General features: G+C 58.7%; 1 protein-coding gene across 6 annotated transcripts in view; it reads right to left on the bottom strand.

Moving 5' to 3' along the window:
* The window catches only part of ZMIZ1 (zinc finger MIZ-type containing 1), a 233,868-nt gene that overhangs the window by 22,254 nt on the left and 192,980 nt on the right, over positions 1-18,634 (bottom strand). For all 6 annotated transcript variants that reach the window (XM_047824475.1, XM_047824470.1, XM_047824474.1 and 3 more), the window contains 4 exons: positions 13,228-13,372; positions 2,595-2,709; positions 1,380-1,597; positions 477-675 (listed from right to left, as the gene is read on the bottom strand). In XM_047824475.1, the coding sequence (XP_047680431.1) occupies positions 477-675; positions 1,380-1,597; positions 2,595-2,709; positions 13,228-13,372 (677 nt within the window). The remainder of the gene's footprint in view (positions 1-476; positions 676-1,379; positions 1,598-2,594; positions 2,710-13,227; positions 13,373-18,634) is intronic.

Here is an 18,634-nt window from a genome sequence, read left to right as displayed (position 1 = left end):
GTCCCCACCTCCTGTCCCCTGTCCTGCACTCATGTGGGGAACCCCCTCGCCTCACATGCCACCCGTCCTGAAGGTCAGGGGAGCAGAACTGGGACCAGGGCTCAACCCCCAGATGGGATGACAAAGAGTATATGGTCTTCAGAGGCCACCACGGGGACAGACTGGTGACAAGACATTTTAGACATGGAGTCCACTCTTTGGCGACCAGCAGCCCAGAGGGCACTGAGGAACCTCCTTCCCCATTCTCAGACACTCACGAGCCACAAACCCACTCGGAACAAACACAAACTCCCCCTCCCCCGCCACACCCACGTCCTGACACACACCTTTCCACGTGCTTCCAAGAAAGCCCAAACACACCCCGACCCCATCAGCTTTCCCAGCACCCAGGGCACTGACACCCCAGGCCTGACTCCCCGGGGCTGCCTGCCTTGCTGAGTGGGCCGAGGCTCGACTGGGACTGGCGGGGCCCTTACCGGTCCGTACTGGTTTATATCCTTGTTCTGCGTCTCCTGCAAGGCTGCCACAGTGGCCGTGGCCGTGGCCGTGGCTGTGGCCGCCGCCGCCGCCACTGCAGCTGCCGCGGCAGCAGCCGCCGGCTGAGTGAAGTCAGCGGGCGGCCTGGTGTGCGGAGGGATGCCCATGCCAGCGGGGGCATTAGGACCCCCGGGGTAGCTGCAAGCGAGAAGAAGGGAAGACTTAGATACCGCCTGAATCTACAGATGAACCGCGGTAAGCCCTGGGCTGGGAGGGAGAAGAGGGATCATTCCCAGCCCTCCCGCCCCCAGCTCAGAGATAGGGGAGGTGTTTAGACTCAGAACCCAAAGGGGCGCAGGGCCTCCTGTGGGCTGGCAGCCCCCTTCGTGTCACTTGGTGACCAGCAAGCCGCCCGTGTCGGGTGCCGGGCGGCGCAGACTCTCGCGGCCGCTAGAGGGCCGCGCAGAGGGGTGAAGCCCGAGAGGTGGTCTTGGACAGTACGGGACCGCCGAGGAGGAATGGGCTGCCTCTGCCCGCCCCCCACATCCTTGCAGCATCTTCCTGGGGTTCTGTGCCCCTTCCTCCCTTCCTCTTGACCCTGGTGATTCTTGACCTTATGCATCTCTGCCTCCACAACCGGCAGGGCGGTGACCTGCCTGACCTGCGTGAAGCAGCTCTCCCCCCGCTGCTGGGGCCGCCCTCTCCGTGGGTCCCAGCATATACAGACACCAGGCACAAGGGTCACTCTGAGGCCCAAGCACACGGTCCCATCACCACGGGCCTGACGGCAGCTGCTGTAGTGTCTGACCCACAGATCGGCCTCAAAATGGGGAATGATGTGTCAGGAAGCACGGTGCTGGCATTTAAACTGGAATCTTCCTTCTGGGTGGAAGGCTGCTCACCTGGCCCCGAAGCCCCCGCTGCCGGGGTAGTTGGGCCGGCCGTACATGCTCTGCTGGATGTAGGGCTGAGCGGGCCCGGCCTTGGCCGAGAACTGTTGCTGCTGCCCAGCAAACTGGGGGGAGTTGAGGCCGGGGTTGCTGGTGGTCATGCCCGATGCCATAGGGTTGCCGCCTGGATTCATGGGGTTGTTGGCATTGGCCATAGGGTTCCCGAGGACCTGTGGGCAGAGAGTGGTTGTCACTCAAGCAGTACCCCAGGCGGCATGGGGAGGAAGAAGGAGACATGGGGGGGGGGGGTTGCGACGGTGAAAGAGGGAGAACAGAGAGAAAGGAGGAGAAAAGTGGAGGCATGAATTGTTCCCAGAGCATATGAATGCTTCGAAGGGGTACTGCAGCCCGGAAGCAGGCAGCACAGAAGAGGAGAGCCTCAGCCTGTGATCGAGTGAGGCAGGGCTGGTCCTGCCCCTGGTGCCAGGTGGAAGGCACTGGACTTCTCAGCCCTCCCCCTGCCAAGGGTCCCGGATGCCCGGAGGGTCGGGCCACACAGAGGCCTTGGGATGCTGCTCCGTGAGGGCGAAGAGAGCCCATCTGCCAGCTCCGGAGGGTGGCGGGATGCTGGCCGAGGGACCCCTGTGCCCCGAGACTGCAGGGAGGCCCAGTGGTGCCCTCCCAGGCGGCAAACAGCCCGGAGCCTTCCGCATGGCCATGGCAGAGGCTGGGCCGGCGGGAGAGGAAGGAGTGGAGGAAAGAGGAAGGGGCGAGAGCAGGAGGCAGGTTTGGCCAGGCGTGTGGGGAGGGGTTTGTCACAAGCTGAAAGCTCACCATTTTGCTAAAATCTAACCCAGGTTACCCAGTGTCAAAGACCCCAGACACTGGGGCCCTGAGGCCAGTAATAGCCAGGAAGTTCTCCCATTTATCCAACCAAAGTAAACGTGGGCTGGGGAAGAACTGGCTCTCCGTCAGATGAGACTCATTCCCCAGGAAGGGCCCCAGACTGGGGACGGTGTGTAGGGGCCAGCTGCCACCTTCCTGAGGCAGGTGTGGAGGGTAGAGGCGTGCCCACAGCTGAGTGTGCCCTGAGAGCCGGTCTTTCCAGCCAGGCAGAGCCCGGGAGAGCCAGGAGGGCTGGCACGGGACGGGGACCCAAAGGCCCTGGGGCTCAGGGGATGGTCCTGCCTAGGAGGGGCCGGGGCTGGGGGCAGGAAAGGCTCTTACCTGGCTCTGGGATGTGTTGGTCACTCCCCAAACCGTGGTGACCACGGAGAGGGAGCCGGGAGGCTGGTTGGTGTTCTGCTGCCAAGGGACAGAGTCATAGGGGAACGACCCATCACTGCAGAGGGAGACAGAGGGGGGTTCTCTCAGGGGCCGCGTACACAGGAGGGCCCCGCCACTCCACCACGCTCCGCAGCTCCCAGCCCAGCCCAGCCCAGGTGACCCCCGTCTCAGCCAGCTCTAGACCCCCCAGCCCTGACAGGCTGTCCGATGCCGAACAGGTGACATCGCACGGTGACGGACCGTGCCAAGCGACCACCTCTCCCCGCATCGCTGGGGACACCCCCATGGCTGTCTGTCTCACCTTAGGCCACCGAAGTCCACAGGCCTCGCTGCGAGGAAGAAGAGAGAGCCGCAGGCCCAACCTGAGCTCCTCCTCCAACCACGCTCTGACCTGAAGTGGTCCCTCCAGAAAGCTCTGGTTCCCCCACACCCGCTTCCCCTTGGAACTTCCCGGTCCCTTCTCAGAAAAGGCCGGAAGGGCCCCAGTCTTGAATTTCACCTCTTCCCCCTTCCTCCCGACCCTTCAGAGCAGGTTGGCCACACAGCCCTGCGGATCTGGACTTTGGCAGGAGTTTCCTTACGTCAGTCTCCTTCCCGACTCTGCATCACAGGTACAGGCCTGCCTGCCATGCTTCCTCCCCTGCTCCCAACCCCAGTCTCTCCTGCACATCCCTGCCAAGCTAATCTCCCTCCAACCCCCAAGACGCTCCACGTGATCAAAGACCTTCCTTGGCTCTCAGTGTTTACAAGGCAAAGTCCAAACTCACACACTTCAGAGCGATTTACCCTGTCAGCTCATCAGCGTATCCTGCCTCCCAGCTTGGCTCCCAGCTCTCCTGGAGCAGCCGTACCCATGTCTCCCCAGTCTCGTCGCTAGGCCCAGAAGTACCCACTGTGTTTGGTGACATCTCTTGGGAAGCCCCTAAACACCAGAAGCAAGGACTTAACCTTAGGCCCAACACCCTGCCCTATACACAGTAAGTGCTCAGTAATGGCTTCCTGTTAGTTGCTGCAAAGAGTGACTCCAGGGAGAGGGAGAGGGCTGTTGGGGTTACAGCATCGAGAACATGCCCGAGGCCCAGCCTTTATGAGTGCTGAGCCGGAGCTGTCTCTCCTCTGGAGCCTGTTCCGCTTGGACTCTGGCACCTCTCACCAGGAGAACATCTCAGACACGGCCCCAGAAGGCGCAGAGAAACAGAGCACCCACATCTGCTTTAGTGGCCCCGCACAGCACCCCGACGGGCAGCAGTGAGGCCTGCCGGGCAGCGCTGCTGGGTACCAGGATCGGGGAAGGAGGCCTGGAGGAGGGTGGCGTGGTAGAAAGCGCCTCGTGCCTCTGCTGGGCTCGTGCCTTCGTCACAGGAAGTCGGCAGGAGGCAAAAGCTCTCACTCACTCCTGGAGAGCTTCTACCCCAGCTTAGCAGGCCCTGGGGGTGCTGGGAGCCAGCCCAGAGGTCAGGACTTATAGGAAGGAGCCGCAGTCCTGCATGACAAGCAGCCAGAGAGGAGCCGGGGGTCTGAGTCTCACGCCTGTTTCTTGCCAGGCCGAGCCCTCGGCAGTCAACACAGTCAAGGCACGCGGGGCCCTGCGGGGGCGGTCGGACTGGAGGGCAGGACCACGGCACTGTCTGCCCAGGCTTGCTCTTCCCCGGCCTCACACCCTCTTGCCCGGCCAGCCCCTGGCTTCCTTCCTATCTCTGCTCAGAAATCACCTCACTGGAGTGGCCTGCCCCGACCTCCTGGTCTCAGAGAAATCCTACCGCTCCCTTTTCCTCCTCTCCTGGCTTTTTTTTTGGGGGGGGGGCGGGGTACCCTGGATACAAGTCCTGTCCCTCCCTGGCTCAGGGGACAAGCTCCTCCCGCCTGTCTGCACTCAGTCCCCTCCTTTGTAAAACGGGCCTAAGAATGGTACTCCCCCACTCTCCTCTCAAGAGTTTTTAAGCTGTAGGTCATGAAACCCGAGCGGGTCAAGACATCAAACCAGCATGAGGGGAAAAAAGAGGGAACAAAACAGAAAGTAGTTAAGCATGAACACGTGGTCAGAATACATATTATTCCCTGAACTTAACATCTTGGTTTTATACACACGTATGAGTGCATCCTGGGTCACAGCCGTTAATACGTGCTTTTTACTCTGGGTCTCAGTCAAGGAAGATTGAGCAACACAGGCCTCGGTCGTGTCAGTCTGATGTGGCTCAGAGAGACGAACGCAGACAAAAAAGCTTTCTCAACTAGAAAGGGACACAGGCTGGAGCATTACTCGTGATTTCCAGGGGCAAACAGCAGGCCAAGAACCTGAAGGGGAGGAAATGTCCTCGGGAACCAGCCCTCCTGCCTGCTCCCTGCTCCTGCCGGGAACATCGTGTCTGCATCATGTTTGATGATGGGGGGTGAGGCCAGGATGCACAGGCCAAAGGTGACAGACACCTCAAACTCTGCATCTGGGATGGCCGATGGGGACCTGGGTGCCCAGAGAGCTCGGGAGGGGGCGGGGGGCGCAGCAGCACAGGCAAGTAAGCAACGAGCCTGCTCGTCAGCACAGTTGGGCTAGACCCACCTCTCTGGCACAAGTCACAGAGGGCTGGGGTACCATCTGGTCGCGGGCCTGGCACACCACAGTCTCGAAGGGAGGCCCTGCAGGCGACAGTTTTAAACAACGGAGAGGAGACCCCTAGACACCAGCTGTCCTGTGAGGCTCATTCTAGGTGTGCAGGATTGAACACGGGACTCCCATCAGCTTAACAGAACACAAGGGTGAGTCTGTCTTCTCTCCCCAGTCCGCCTGCCCCACAAGCTGCCATCAACCCTCCAGGCTGATGGCCCATTCTGCCCGAGGTTCGTGTCCTTTGAGCACGCACTCGGCAGGCTTGGGAAGCAAAGCCCTCCGGGAGCCCCTGTAGCCCGGCAGGGCCCCGCCTGAAGTCTGGGCGGGGAGCCGGCAGCTGCTGTCTCACCGCCTTGGGTGGGGAGGCCCCGGCTCACCAGGATACTGCACAGGCCCACAAACAGGCTCCCAACTGCCCTGCAGCTCCGTGGGTGGGCCTTGTGGGCGGAAACCAGCTCCTTCCTGTTTCGTCCCCTCCACCCCAAAGCCGGTGAGAAGCGACTGGAACCATCGTTCCCAAACTGGGCATCCCACCGCCCGGCTGCAAGGTTCACCCCAGAGCCCAGGCACATACCAGGAGCGCACGCATGCGGATGGGGACACGTATGTGTGCGTGCACATGAGCCCCGCTGACATGCTGCTGTGCACACGCGGGGGAAGAGACAGGCACACGCATGGAGGGGCGGTCTCGGGGACTTGCTCGCCCCCACTCGCACCTGCTGCAGAAGCAGAAGTGGCAGCCGCACCAACACGGCTGTGACTCATCTCCTGGGGAGACGGCTCCTGCTGTCGCAGTGAAGGCTCTCGCCCCCACAGGCCCATGGCAGTCAGCCCTGCCGACGCCTCTGCCCGGACTCAGACACCACCGCCAGGGGGGCTGCCCGGCTCCGGCTCCCTGTGCCCAAGGAGCAAGGACAAGCCAGGTTCCTGGGCCCTTCCAGTGTGGGAGGGGGCCCAGGGTGATGAAGAAGAGGCCTAGAAGGCCTGTGTAGGGCTGTGTAGTTCTGAGACTCTTCCTTCCTCCGGCAAATACTATTTAACCTGCAGATAAGTTCAGCCCAGGTCGGGAACCACTCTCTCCTCTTACCCATACCTGGTTGCAATTCAAAGGGAGGCCAGGGCCCCTGGAGCTAAGAGAATCCCACTCTTAGGAATCCTGCCTCCTTCTGTGCGCCCTCAATCCAGCACGGCCTGGTTTCATGCCACAGCTCCCCCCAGCTGCAGTCTAGCCCAGCCAAAACTGCCCTAAGAATCCAATCCACCCAGAGAGACAGCAGTCCCAGAAGCCACTTGGAATCTCAGCAGGGCTCTGCCTGCCAAAAGCTCCCTAATACGGGGACAGGCGCTTTCCCATCTCTGTGCCTCTTCCCGGTCTGGGATGCTGTGTCCTCACCCTGAAAAAAATGCCACTCGTCCTTCCCAGGCTCCTCTTCCAAAGGCCACCTCCTTCAGGAAGCCCTTGCCGCATCCACTGGCCTGAGCTCTACTTGTTTCTCGCATTGCTAGGGCCCGAGTGGGGGCCCAAATGAGAGCCCTTCTGCCTTTTTCCTTCTGGCCCAGGAGTCCTGAGTTAGGCTACCTGTGCCTGGCATGATGTCTTCAAACCTACAGGGCTCAGAAAGCCTTTGCTAACCAGAGAGAAAGCCCACCTCTCCACGCTCTCCTCAGAGGGATGCCTGAGAAGGGAAAACGGCGTCCATTCCTTAATTCCGATTGCTGACCACTTACAGTGCGTTTGTGACCCCATGGGCACCGGCACCCAGGAAGTGAGAGGTCCTGCCCTCTGGGGACAGGGACAGAGGGAAGCTAATGAAGCAGCTCCTTACTCTCTTTATGCCTCAGTGTCCTTGTCTGTAAAATGGGGATACTAGTACTTCTCTCAGAAGGCTGTCACGAGGATTACACGAGCTCACACATCTAAGGCACAATGGCCACATCTGGCATAACGCAGGCACCTAAAACTGCTGGCTGTTGCTGTCGTTGTTACGATTTATCGCGTGGCTTCTAGAAGCAAGGGACTGTGTGAAGGGGCTTTCACCCGAGAACACATTCCCTTTAACGTGGGCTCGGCAGATGCATCTCTTAGGAGCTGAGGCTCAAAGGGTCCCAGAGTTTGTCAAGGGCAAGACTGCCAGATGGGTCTGACCACGCCCCACTGTCTCGGGGAGCTAAGGATCGGGGAAGATGGCGCCTCCCTGCTGGAAGATGGTGATAACGTGAGGGCAGCACACGCTATGAGGGACATCTCGCAGTCCCTGAGAATTCCAAGGGGCACAGCTTCCTGAGGGTTCTCAGGGAAGCTGCCCAGCATGAAGGGACAGAGGGCCTGTAAAGTTTGGTCTGAGAGACAGGCTGCAGAGAAAACCCAAACAGTGACCCAGGAAAAAACACTCTATCCATCAAATCATTAGCTTTGGCCCGCACCAAGTATCCTGGCAGATATTCAGGGACTCCAACCAAACATTTCTGAGGGTAATACTCAAATGGCAGAGGGAGGCCCTGTGGCACAGAGGCTAAGTTTCTAGGCTCTAAACCTAGACTCTTTATAGGGTCAAACCTGGGTTCTGCTACCGACAATTTGTATCAACTTGAACTTAAGTCAGCTCAACTTCCTCATCTGTAAAATGGGACGAACGCTCTCCTAAGATGAAACATACGAAGAATACAAGTTCGGCACAGTGCCTGGCACAGAGTCCCTGCTAAATTGTACATACGCTCTCCTCTCTGTTTCTCCAGCCTGACTGCATGTAGGTAGGCACCCATGTTTACTCGCTGATACAATGATAGTGCTTAGAAGTTCTGCAGAAACGCTATCGATGAGAGGGAGTGTTACCATCATTCCTGTTCGTTTTCTGAGCCTCTGGGGCTTTGCTTCAGTGTCCCTCTGCCTTCCTGTTCCTAGTGAACTCCTACCTATACTTCAAAGCCCAGCCTGGATACTCCCTTTTGTGATTCTCTTAAGCAGAAGCAAGGACGTTTTCCTCTATTCCCTCAGCTCTTTTTGTCACATGAAAGAGCTTTTCACGCTGCAGTTATAGTAGACGATTTACATGTCTGTTTGGCAGCTCCATGGGCACTGACTGATGTTTGCTAAATGTGAGAAAATGAGTAAAGCCCAGCAAGAGGGAGTGATGATTCCTGGCTCCCGGGTACCTCCTGTGGCAGTGTCTACACAGACGTTCATGGAGGGAAGAGGAGGGGAGGGCTGAGTTATTTCTTCCCTTGCATTTCTAACAGCCACTTTATTTGGGAGAAATAACGAATTCCTATTAAGGGTATTGTCAGACCCTAATTAATTTCCCTGATCTGGCTATATTGGTCCCGTCTCCATGCAAGGCTGTAGAGTTACCATTAATGAAACACCAAGCCAGTGAGGAGCTGAAGCTCCCACCCTCTTTAATTTAGGGGGACCATTAACACTGCTCTCTATCATCACAACGACTCGGGCTGCTTCCTTTCCTCCCTGCGGTGAAACATAGAGGGAAATGCGTCGCTAACTGCATATTACAGGGTTTTAAATTTTATCAATAGGAAGGAGGAAAGGAAAAGATCCTGTATCTTAGCAATCTGGAACCGATGCAGCAGGATTTATGGGTCCTTCAATCCCCTTTTCATTTCTTTCTTTTTCTTTCTTCTTTCTTTCTTTCTTTCTTTCTTTCCTTGCTTTTCTTTCTTCCTTCCTTCCTTCCTTTCTTTCTTTCTTTCTCTCTCTCTCTCTCTCTTTCTTTGCTTGCTTTTCTTGCTTTCTTGCTTTCTTCCTCGCTTTCTCTGTCTTTTTTTAATTTTCTGGGGGCAAGAAGGGCCTGTTACCCTCTGAGCTTTGGGTACGGCTACACAAAAGCAGCTAACAATGAAGGCGGTGAAGGTAGTGTGATGTGACCAAGGAAAGGAGAACACCAGGGGTCAGCTCTGAATGACCCCTTCTTCGTCAGCTGACAAGAGTGAGAGCGCCAGAGTCTGCCGGCACCAAGCGGAGGGCTGGGGGAATAATGACTGGCCTGTGGGACATCTTGTGTGCCAGGCCCGGCAGCAAGCACGTTCCAAGTCCTGCACTGCTGTTATTCTAGTGCTACAGATGAGGAAACTGAGGCACAGAGAGGTTACAGAGCTGCCCAAAGTTCCCCAGCTGGAAGACGCCAGGGCAGCAGCTCGCCTCCCGCAGCCTGGCTCAGGGCCTGTGCCCCAACCTGCCGCACCGAGGGGAGCACCGGGGCCGCACCCAGGCACCTCTCTTCTGGGGGGGGGCCGCAAACCCCTCTCCTGGAAGAAGGGCAGCACCCCTTGATTCCAGAGTGTTCCCCAGCTCTAGCGGGCTCTGGCTGTAATTAAACGAAGAGTGTAAACAAGATGTATTAGGCTTTTAATTACTTTTGCAGCACTGATTTGCATATGGACAATGTGCTAATCACAAATGGCTTTTTTAACCACTCATGAGCAAGAAGAAGGCAGAAACGTCTGCCGGCAACAAGTCCGGGCCGCTGCGGGGACTGTGAAGGGGTCCAGCTGCAGGACCGTGGGCCCGAGGCCCCGTGCCGCCCTGGGCTGGCCTCTCCCGGCCCTCCTTCTCCCGCCCGAAGCTCTGCGCATCCCTGTAAAGTGGAGAGCACACACCTACCTACAGCTCGCTCATCAGGACCAGACTCCAAGACGGCCCATTGACTGCTCCACGGACCACAAAGCCCTCCCCAAACGTGCGGGCACTCGACATTCCTCCTGACACTGTCACCCTCAGCAACTGCCACGGGGCTGCCGTCGGCTGGCCCTTTCTGATGCCTGGGGCCTGCGTGGCAATGACTGCCACCGTGTGCCTATCGGCTCGAGGGGTCACGGGCCCCAACTCCCAGCCCGGTGCCGTGGCACCAACCTCCATGTAACCTTTCCTCTAAATGTCCACGACAGGGCGCCTGGCTGGCTCAGTCGGTCAAGCGTCCGACTTCAGCTCAGGTCATGATCTCACGGTTTGTGGGTCTGAGTTCTACGTCAGGCTCTGCGCTGACAGCTCGGAGCCTGGAGCCCGCTTTGGGTTCTGTGTCTCCTTCTCTCTCTGCCCCTCTCCCACGTCAAAAATAAACAGACATTAAAACAAAAATGTAAATGGCTGTGACCATGCGACAGTCACACAGTTCCCCAGAGAGAGCCTGGGGCTTCAGGCTTCCAAGCCTCCCTCACCCTTTTATTTACTTGTCCTCAGAGCCTACAGACAAGGACCCCTGAGTTTTCAAACAGCCACACATCTCAAACACCAAATCCTGGACATCACAGGGTCCTCAAGCTCACCTGGGTTAGGGTCTCCTTAATTATAAGGCAAGAAGGGCTTCTGTCCCCACGTCACTCAATACACTTGTGGAGGAGGGTGGTCAGAAAAGTTTCCTTTCTGTGAAAATACTTGACTTTCTCTTCAACTTTCTTTCCTTCTGGTTTGGGAAATTACATGAGGACTTAAAAGGTGATGCCCCTCATGGGAATTTCCCAGGAAATTCATGAAGCTACGAGTAGAGACCAACCAGACTCGAATCACTGGCTCACAATGTGATCTCGGCCTCAGCCCTGCGTCTGCAGGGATGTGGACTGGTCCTTGTTCAACTGATGACACTTCTTTCTGGTCTCAGCTGCCCTGCTACAGAATGGGGAATAGGGCAAGGTCTGGATCAGGGTTGGGTGAACAACCAGACAGCACCTCACTGATCTTGAATGGCCAGCAGCAGAGGGAAGGGCAGAGCACTGTGTGTGGTTCAATGCGGTGTGTTCATGGGCAAGTCACTGTCCTGCTCTGGGCCCACTTTCCCTTCTAGTCCTGACGTTCAGGGTGGGAGGTGTCGTCCAGAATGTGCTACGTTAAGGAGGCCACATTCCACGGAAGCAGCTGGTCATCCATCACTTCTCCCTGAAACCTTCCAGGGCACAGGGCTCTCCCATCTCTGAGAGGCTGCTGTTTTGCATTCTCTATCATTCCGTGAGCACATACAGAGAGCTGAACCAGTGGTGGTACAGGTGGCAGGGCACTGGGTACCAGCCAGTGGCTCTTCGGCCCACTGAGGGAAAGCCAGTTCAAACTCCTAGAAGGCACCTGCCCAGCTCTCAGATCAAACCCTTGAAGACCAAGGCCCATGTCGTCTGGGCAGCCTCTTGACAGCCATTTTCCTCCTTTGGAACCCCAAGGCCAGGCCGACCTGTCACCGAACCCTAACCCTGCCTGGATCTGGCAGTTCCCAAGTTGCCTCACTGGTCTTACTTCCCCAACTAGCGAGATGTAGCCCCTGGCGCACAGACATCCCTCATCTGGTGAACTCCAGGACGGGACATTCTCATGCCGGCAGCTCAGCTCAGCAACAGCCTGGCAAAGGCCTGGCCGGGGTCCAGATCCATGGCGCCCCGTGGCCTGAACGGTCATGGCCAAGCAGGTCTGAGGCAGGCCTCTAAGCGGGGCTGCAGGGCCCTGGCCCAATTGGAGGGGGACAGGCTGGAAGGACAGGACGTGTGGGGCAACAAGAGGCAGGATGAGTCTGGCGGGGCAGAGTGGGAACAGACTAAAAGAAGGGTAAATGCGAGCTGGGTAGTTTAGGCTGCATTCAGCCCCAGCTAGTGCACAGCGGCTGGCAGCCGCTCAGACGGACAAGACCTGTGGCTTTTTGCTGAGCCAGGGTGAGGGGAGGAAGGCGGCCAGAGGTGGGTTTTGTCTCTCTAGAGCGGTGCTTCTTAGCCACAGGTGATACCCTCACCCCCAAGACTGTGTGAAGGTACTTTAGCACCGTGGCGGCGGGAGAGGGGGCAGTAGAAGAACCGAGTGGGCAGGGACCGCGATATTAAATGCCCTGCAAAGTCCCGCACCATGAAAAAAATGCCCTGGCCCAAATGCCAACACGGTACCACCCACCAGGAAACACGCACAGAAGGGGGGCTGTCCTGAGTCTGAGTGGTCACAGGTCGGGCTGAGGGTGCGGTGACGCAGTGGTGACGGGCTTGCCGTCCTATAAAGTGCTTCTGGCAGAAGCAGGGAACCATGTGTTGGGGCCGTCCTGTCTGGGCAGGGTGCTGGACCTAAGGAACTCCCCTGTGGCTCTGAGAATCAACAGTCTCCAATTCAATTTGTGGAGTGTGGCCAGTGCCTGCGTCTGTGGCAGCACCTCAATGGTGTGAGCCAGGTCTCCCGCGGGGTGCTCTGGGCCGCGGGTGCCTCGGTCGGGCTGGGTCACGAACGGGAGCCTAGCTCTGACTGCAAATGCACCTCACCCCGAAATGCGCTCATTGGCGGGACCCGCAGAGGAAAAGCAGACAGCATGGCGGGTCTGTTGCTCAGCCGGTAGAGCACTGGGCGAGAGCGTGCCCAGTTCAGCAAGGGACCTGCGGAATACTTAGCCACAGAACTTGCTGGGCCTGAGCCCACGCTCCTTCTGAGGCCGGTGCAGGGCGGACCGGCCAGTTCCTCAGTGCCTGATGGCCTCCGCCACGCCGTTCCCACCTGTGTCCCTGCGCTTCTGGTGGCCCCACCCCTGTGCTAGCAGCCCAGCCTCACTCGGTTCCTGCGTGGTCGGCCTGGGCTGGCTCTGGTCCCATCCATCTGCCGGTGGGACCATCAGCTCTGTGACGTTCTCGAGCCCCTTCTGGGCCCCGGGTGTCTCCGGGTTTGCCCAACACCTCGCTCAGGAAAAGGGGGAAGACCCTGGGCTCAGGATGGTTACCTTTCAGCCCAGAGTCTAGAACCTCAAGAAGAGACGGCCCTCCGCTGAAGGGACAAAACAGTCAGGCTGGGTAAGACCAGCGCTTGCAGCCTCCGTTGTCACGCTGGAGAAACGGCGCTCACCCACACGGATTTAAAGAACAGCGGCATTTGAGAAAACAGGGAATATCCTCACGGCTGCTCAGAGGCCCCCACCCCAGTCCTGCCACCTGAGGGGCTCTTCCAAGGGCACGTCGGGGCCTGAGGGCTGGCTGCCCAGAGCCCACCCCTGGAAGCACGTGCCCACTCACCTGTGCGACAGAGTGGGTTTCATGGAGCTCATGGAGTTGAGGGGAGGCTGCATGGGGAGTTTCCCGGGGGCGTCGCTCTGGCGGCTCTTCTGATGTCGGAGAAGCAGCAGGCGGCCGAGCTCCTCGCACCAGGAGGACAGCAGGGCTACGAGGAAGGACAGGATGGTCAGCAGGCCCCGCGGCCACCTCCTCCTGCCACGCCCACACCCCCGTCGCGGGCCCACACTGGGTGCTCCCACCTTCGTGTGACACTGGGAGAGCCACTAAGCCTCCTCACCTGTACAGTGGGACTAACACCCCGAAGGAAGGGCTAAAAGGCTCCTGATGCTGGAGGAGGGCAGCAGAGGGGGCACATTTCAACGGCTACCTCTTTGAGAAGGACAAGCCCAGAGGCGGCAAAGAGGAGAGACCGGACATGATGGAGGGGATGTCAGGGGTCACACCCCCGAAGCAAGGGAGGGAGCCAGGCACAGACCCTGTATGGCGTGAGCTTAGGAAGGGCCTGCCGGCCCACCCCCAGACTTCTCAGCGAAGCCTCTGGACAAGCAGCCCGACATGGCTTCTCCCAGGCGGGGCAAACTTCACAAGGCATCCAGAGCCTTCCTGGAGCCTAGTGAGGATCCCAGGAGTGCCTGCAGGGTCCTCCCCGGAAGAACTCCCCGCAGAAGTGCCCATCCTTCCAGTCAGCCCAGCGGCTGGCCCCTGTGTGCTGGGCACCCACGCTTTGGAGAACGAAGGATTTCCAGGGCAGAGGGCGGCCCACGGGGCAGCAAGGGCAGAAGCACAGGAGGACCCTCCATGCCCAGGCTTAGAGACATTAAACACCGAGAGAAAAGCAGCCGAAGTTAACGGGGTGCTGGGGAATCATCTCCCACCGGCCTGAGGTAACCACCAGGGGCCAAAAGCAGCTTAGGCTCAGTCTGTCTGGCCAGGCCTTCCGAAGAGCATGAGGGAGTCCGGAAGGCCGGGCTGTCACCCCCTTGCCGCGTGAACCCACGGAGCTCGGAGACCCTCTCTGGGCCTCCGTTTGCTTGCAGAGGAAGAGGGATAACGACTCCTGCCCTGCCTTCCTCCCAGGGCTGTGGTGAGGGGTAGGCGGGAAAACTGCTGAGACGATTGCGTGGGAGCAAAAAGGGGTGACCACACCCTGGCCCCCTCCTGCCATGAGTACTTCAGCCGGACTGGTCTGTCTGATGGCTACGGAAGTAGTCAGCCTTCGGAACCAGGACGGCTCAGCTCAGCCACTTGGCTGGGTGCAGAGCCCGCTCCCTCATTTCCAGGCTCTGCCATCTAGATGCTGTACAACATGCTTCCACGCCCTTCTGTTCAAACCCGCCCTGCATGATCCAGAATGCCAGCTGTTATCTCCATTCTACAGATGAGCAGACTGAGCTCAGGCGGGTGAAGTCCCTCGCTCACAGTAACCACGCCTAGACGGGCAGAGGCACAGATGGTGTGTCCCCTGCCCCACACCCCAGTGGGGAAGCCCAAGCCTGAACCAAAATGTGGGGGAGCGGATAAAACCCTTCAGGAGGCAGACACCAAGTGGCTGTGGTCTCCAGCCCCGCCAGTTCAGTGAGGAACCCCTCAGGCCACGCGCAAATCATGCCCGTTGCCACATTCAGCTGGCACTGGGGGAAAAAAAAAAAAACAAAAACCTTGAGGCACAAAGCCCTGCCTGGAGGGGTTGCACAGGGCTGTCACTTCAAACTGCCCAGACCCTGGGGAGAGAGCCCCATTAGCCCGAAACCCCAAAAGGCAGGGCCAGGGACCCCCTGAAGTCATGTCACACTCTGCCCCTTCTCATGGCCCGCGTAAGCTTGGTCAGTAGTGGGGGCCTAGGGGTTCTTTCCCGCTCCTCCCCAGGCGGGCAGGGGCCAGGGGCCAGCCACTAGGACCAGCTGGAGAACCCTGCCCATGCCGTCCTGCTGAGGCTGCCCGGGAGCAAGGTCCACCGGTTACCAGGGACCTGCTGGGGGCTCAAGGACAAGAGAAGGGCAGCGGTTCTTGCAGGGAACGGGGCAGGGTGGTGACGGGCCCTCCCGGCTTGCTGGGTTTGTCTGCTCTGCTGGTGCAGGGCCCGAAGACATCCGGTCAAGGAGGAAAGTGTGGGCTGAAAAGCAGCCTGTGCCCTCGGCCAGGAGAGCACCTGTTTCTGCCTCCAGGAGGGGCTGCTGGGGGGGGGGGGGCAGCTAGATCTTAAGAGATATGTCCTGGCCCTCTTTGTGAGGCTCATCTTGCCACCACCTGCACAGGGAGGCCCCTACCCTGGCGTGTGTCTGCCCAGAACCAGGGCAAAGCGCCCCTAAAGCGGGCATTCAGCACACATCTGCCGCAGCTGGAGGGGGAGGCAGCCTATTCAGAGAGGTTGGAACAAACAGAAATGAATTTCCAGATTGCTCCATTCTTCTCCTAAGCCCCTAGTTACTGCTTCTTGTGTGTGTGTGTGGTGGGGGGGAGGGGGCGGGCACTGGGCATCTGGAAACTCATTTGCACGCCAAGCACGAGGCCTGCCGGATCGCAGCGACGGAGGGACTGCTCGGCTGCCAGCACAAAGGATGGCCACAGATGGTGCTGCCCGCTGCCCGTGGCCGCGCCTCCCAGCCCTCACCCTTCCCGGGGGGCACCACGCCACGCAGGAGCTCTCCTGCAATGTCACGGGCCACCCCCCTGCTTGCTCAAGGACAGCCCTTGTCTTGTGGAGTGGTTTTCCGTTACGGGAATAAAAGGGAGCCGGTGGCACAGCAGAGCCTGGCTGTGAAGAGTCTGGAATGCTGTGAGCAGATGTGACATGTGCATTAGGCAGTCACGGTATCACACAGATGCCAGGACAGCCACGTTCCTACAATCAGGAGGCAAAGGGCAGGGAGCGAGGGAGGCAGCACCCTTCACCCCCTCGGCCTGAGCAGCCGGTGAGCACAGAGGCCACACTGGCAGACACATGGTGGCGGCTGCACGGGCACAGTGCGTGCTCTCTCATGGTGCAAGCCAACGCAAGCTGTTCTGGGGCAAATGCCGGTTCATGACGACGTGTGGGAATGTGCAGCCAAAAAGGGAGTCTGGGCACCGTCAGAAACCCTGGAGGACTGACGGACAGAGGCAGGTAGGGGGTCACACAGGGACAGAGAGACAGCCCAGCAGGGTGGGGTGTGTCTGGATGTGCACTGCCTGTGTGCGTGCATCTGGGCCAAGCTGAGTGCGTGTGCTCTGATGGGCCAGCCCCGCCTGCACGTCTCTCTGGCTCTGTGTCTCTGCTCTGGGCACTCTCTGCGGTGGGAAAGGAAAAGGGACCACTGAGCACAGGCTCTGGGACTCGGGAGGGATGCCAGGCACGAAGAGTCCCCGGATGGGGTGGGAGGGACCGGAAGGTGTGGTGCAGAGTGCATGAGGGTGCCCGCAATGGGAAGAGTTTCGGGAAGGGATACCAGCCTTCCACATCTCAGGGGCCCCTCGTACTGTGTAGACAGCCACCGCGGCCAGCCTGGGAGGACCACTCACCCGGACAGTCTGGGTTCCACCCCTTAGAGCTACATGACCTTGGGCAAATCATACGAGCTCTCTGGGCCTCAGTTTCTTTACCTGTTAAGTAGGCATTAACGGCAATGCTCACTCCTTGGAGGGCTGTTGTGACATGTAAATGACACTAACCCCTACAAAGTGCTGAAAACAGTGTCTGGTTTAATAAGCATGGAGGCCCAGAAGGCACCGTGTGTGGTCTCTGGAGAGCAGGTGAGGGTCTGCAGATGCTCCCTGTTCCCACTGGCAGGAAAGCGCCTTGCGAATGGGAGGAGGCCATCCCAGCCCCCTCCAGGAGGTGTCAAGGCAGCCCCAATGGGCACCAGTGCCCCCGCTGCCCCAAGAGAGGGCAGGGACAATGGTAGGCAGGCCACGGGAAGTGGGGGCTAGGTGCCCTGGCCCTGTAGTCCCACAGGTGACAGTACTTGGCTCATGTCCTGCCACCGTGAGATTTCACACAGGCTGCTTCGTGGCTTGGAGACCCAGTTTCCCGATCTGTGAAATGGGCTTAACGGGGGCCGCCTGCCTCAGAGAATGGATGTGAGCTATGATTAGTGTTGCCAACCAACTACAGGGCTGTCCGAACAGAAGCCAGAAAGGGAAGGAGGGTGGGCAAGGGAACAAAGGAACCCTGTAACCCACAGTAGTCCCAGAAGAGCAGCCCCCTGCATCCCACACCCACCACATAGCCCTGGGGGAGCTGGTGAGGCACTGACTTTGGAACCAGTCCACGAAACCTGATCCCAGCTCAGTCTCTACCACCTACGTGACACCTCGAGCAAGTTGCCTAATCTTCCTGTGCCTCAGTTTTCCCATCTGTAAAATGGGGTGGTGGTATTCTACTCCCCACCTCATAAGGGTAGTTGTAAGGATGAGCTGAGTTACCATCAGGCCCTAGTAGGTACTATCCACGTGTTTGCGACGATGACAATGGGCATCACTGACCCACTGGTAGATGAGTGACCAACAGGATGGGGGCCTCGGTGTCTCCGGCCACTTGGGGCCATACAACAGAGTCAAATGAACCGAAGAGGAATGCGGTTCCAGAAGTGCACAGGGGCTGGGGTGGCTGCAGGGCATCTGTAAGTCCCAGGCCCTGGAGCAGATGATGCCCAGCTGGCTGCAGGCTCTGTGGAGTGGCCCCTTCCTCCTGCCTCCCTCCTGAGCCGCTGAGGTGGGTGCCAAGGGGCAAAGTGAGGACAATATCATGTGCCCTGCTCCGCCGGAGACACAGGATGCAAAAATCAAGTCCTCCCTTAGAGGCGGCTCTGCCTTTGCTTCAGCCACTGGAAAGGTGCCTTTAGCCCTGAAAGGGAGGAATTTGGGCTTCCCTGGGATCCACCACGGGACCCCTAGCCCAACAGCAGCCATCTGAGGGGTTCCCTGGGGTCCAGAGCAACCCAACACCCAGACTCGGACACCTCACCTGGCCCTATCTTAGGCCCTAGTCTTCAGTAGCGAAGTTCCTGATGGCCACACCACGGGGGAAGCAGCAGCCCTGAGGGTCAGTGGGCAGGAGAGGGGACTCCAGCCAGGGGATGACGTGACAGCTGAGTTCTCGGTCCCACTGCCTGCACTCGTCCCTCTGCAACTTACCCAGGGAGCCACAGGGACACCGGATTCCCACTCCAGACCTGCCATGGACCTAAACTAGGGCCATCTGCCACAGCATGTGTCTTACAGTCGATGTCATATTGTGCTGTGATTAGTGGTAGGACTTCCTTCCTAGTGGGACATAAATATTGGTGTGCATGACAATGGGGGGCACCTTCTATTACTGGGATGCGGTAGTTGTGTCTAGGGACCCCTGTGCCGGAAGATGCTATGGCTAAAGCAGCATGCACTCTTCTGAAAGAGAAATGAAAATGAACTCCAGGTCTGAGCATCAGGA

This window comes from Prionailurus viverrinus, chromosome D2 (genome assembly GCF_022837055.1).
Source record: "Prionailurus viverrinus isolate Anna chromosome D2, UM_Priviv_1.0, whole genome shotgun sequence".
Taxonomy (NCBI): Eukaryota; Metazoa; Chordata; class Mammalia; order Carnivora; family Felidae; genus Prionailurus; species Prionailurus viverrinus.
Note: the sequence above shows the minus strand (reverse complement) of the source record. Positions and strands in the feature narration are given on the sequence as shown.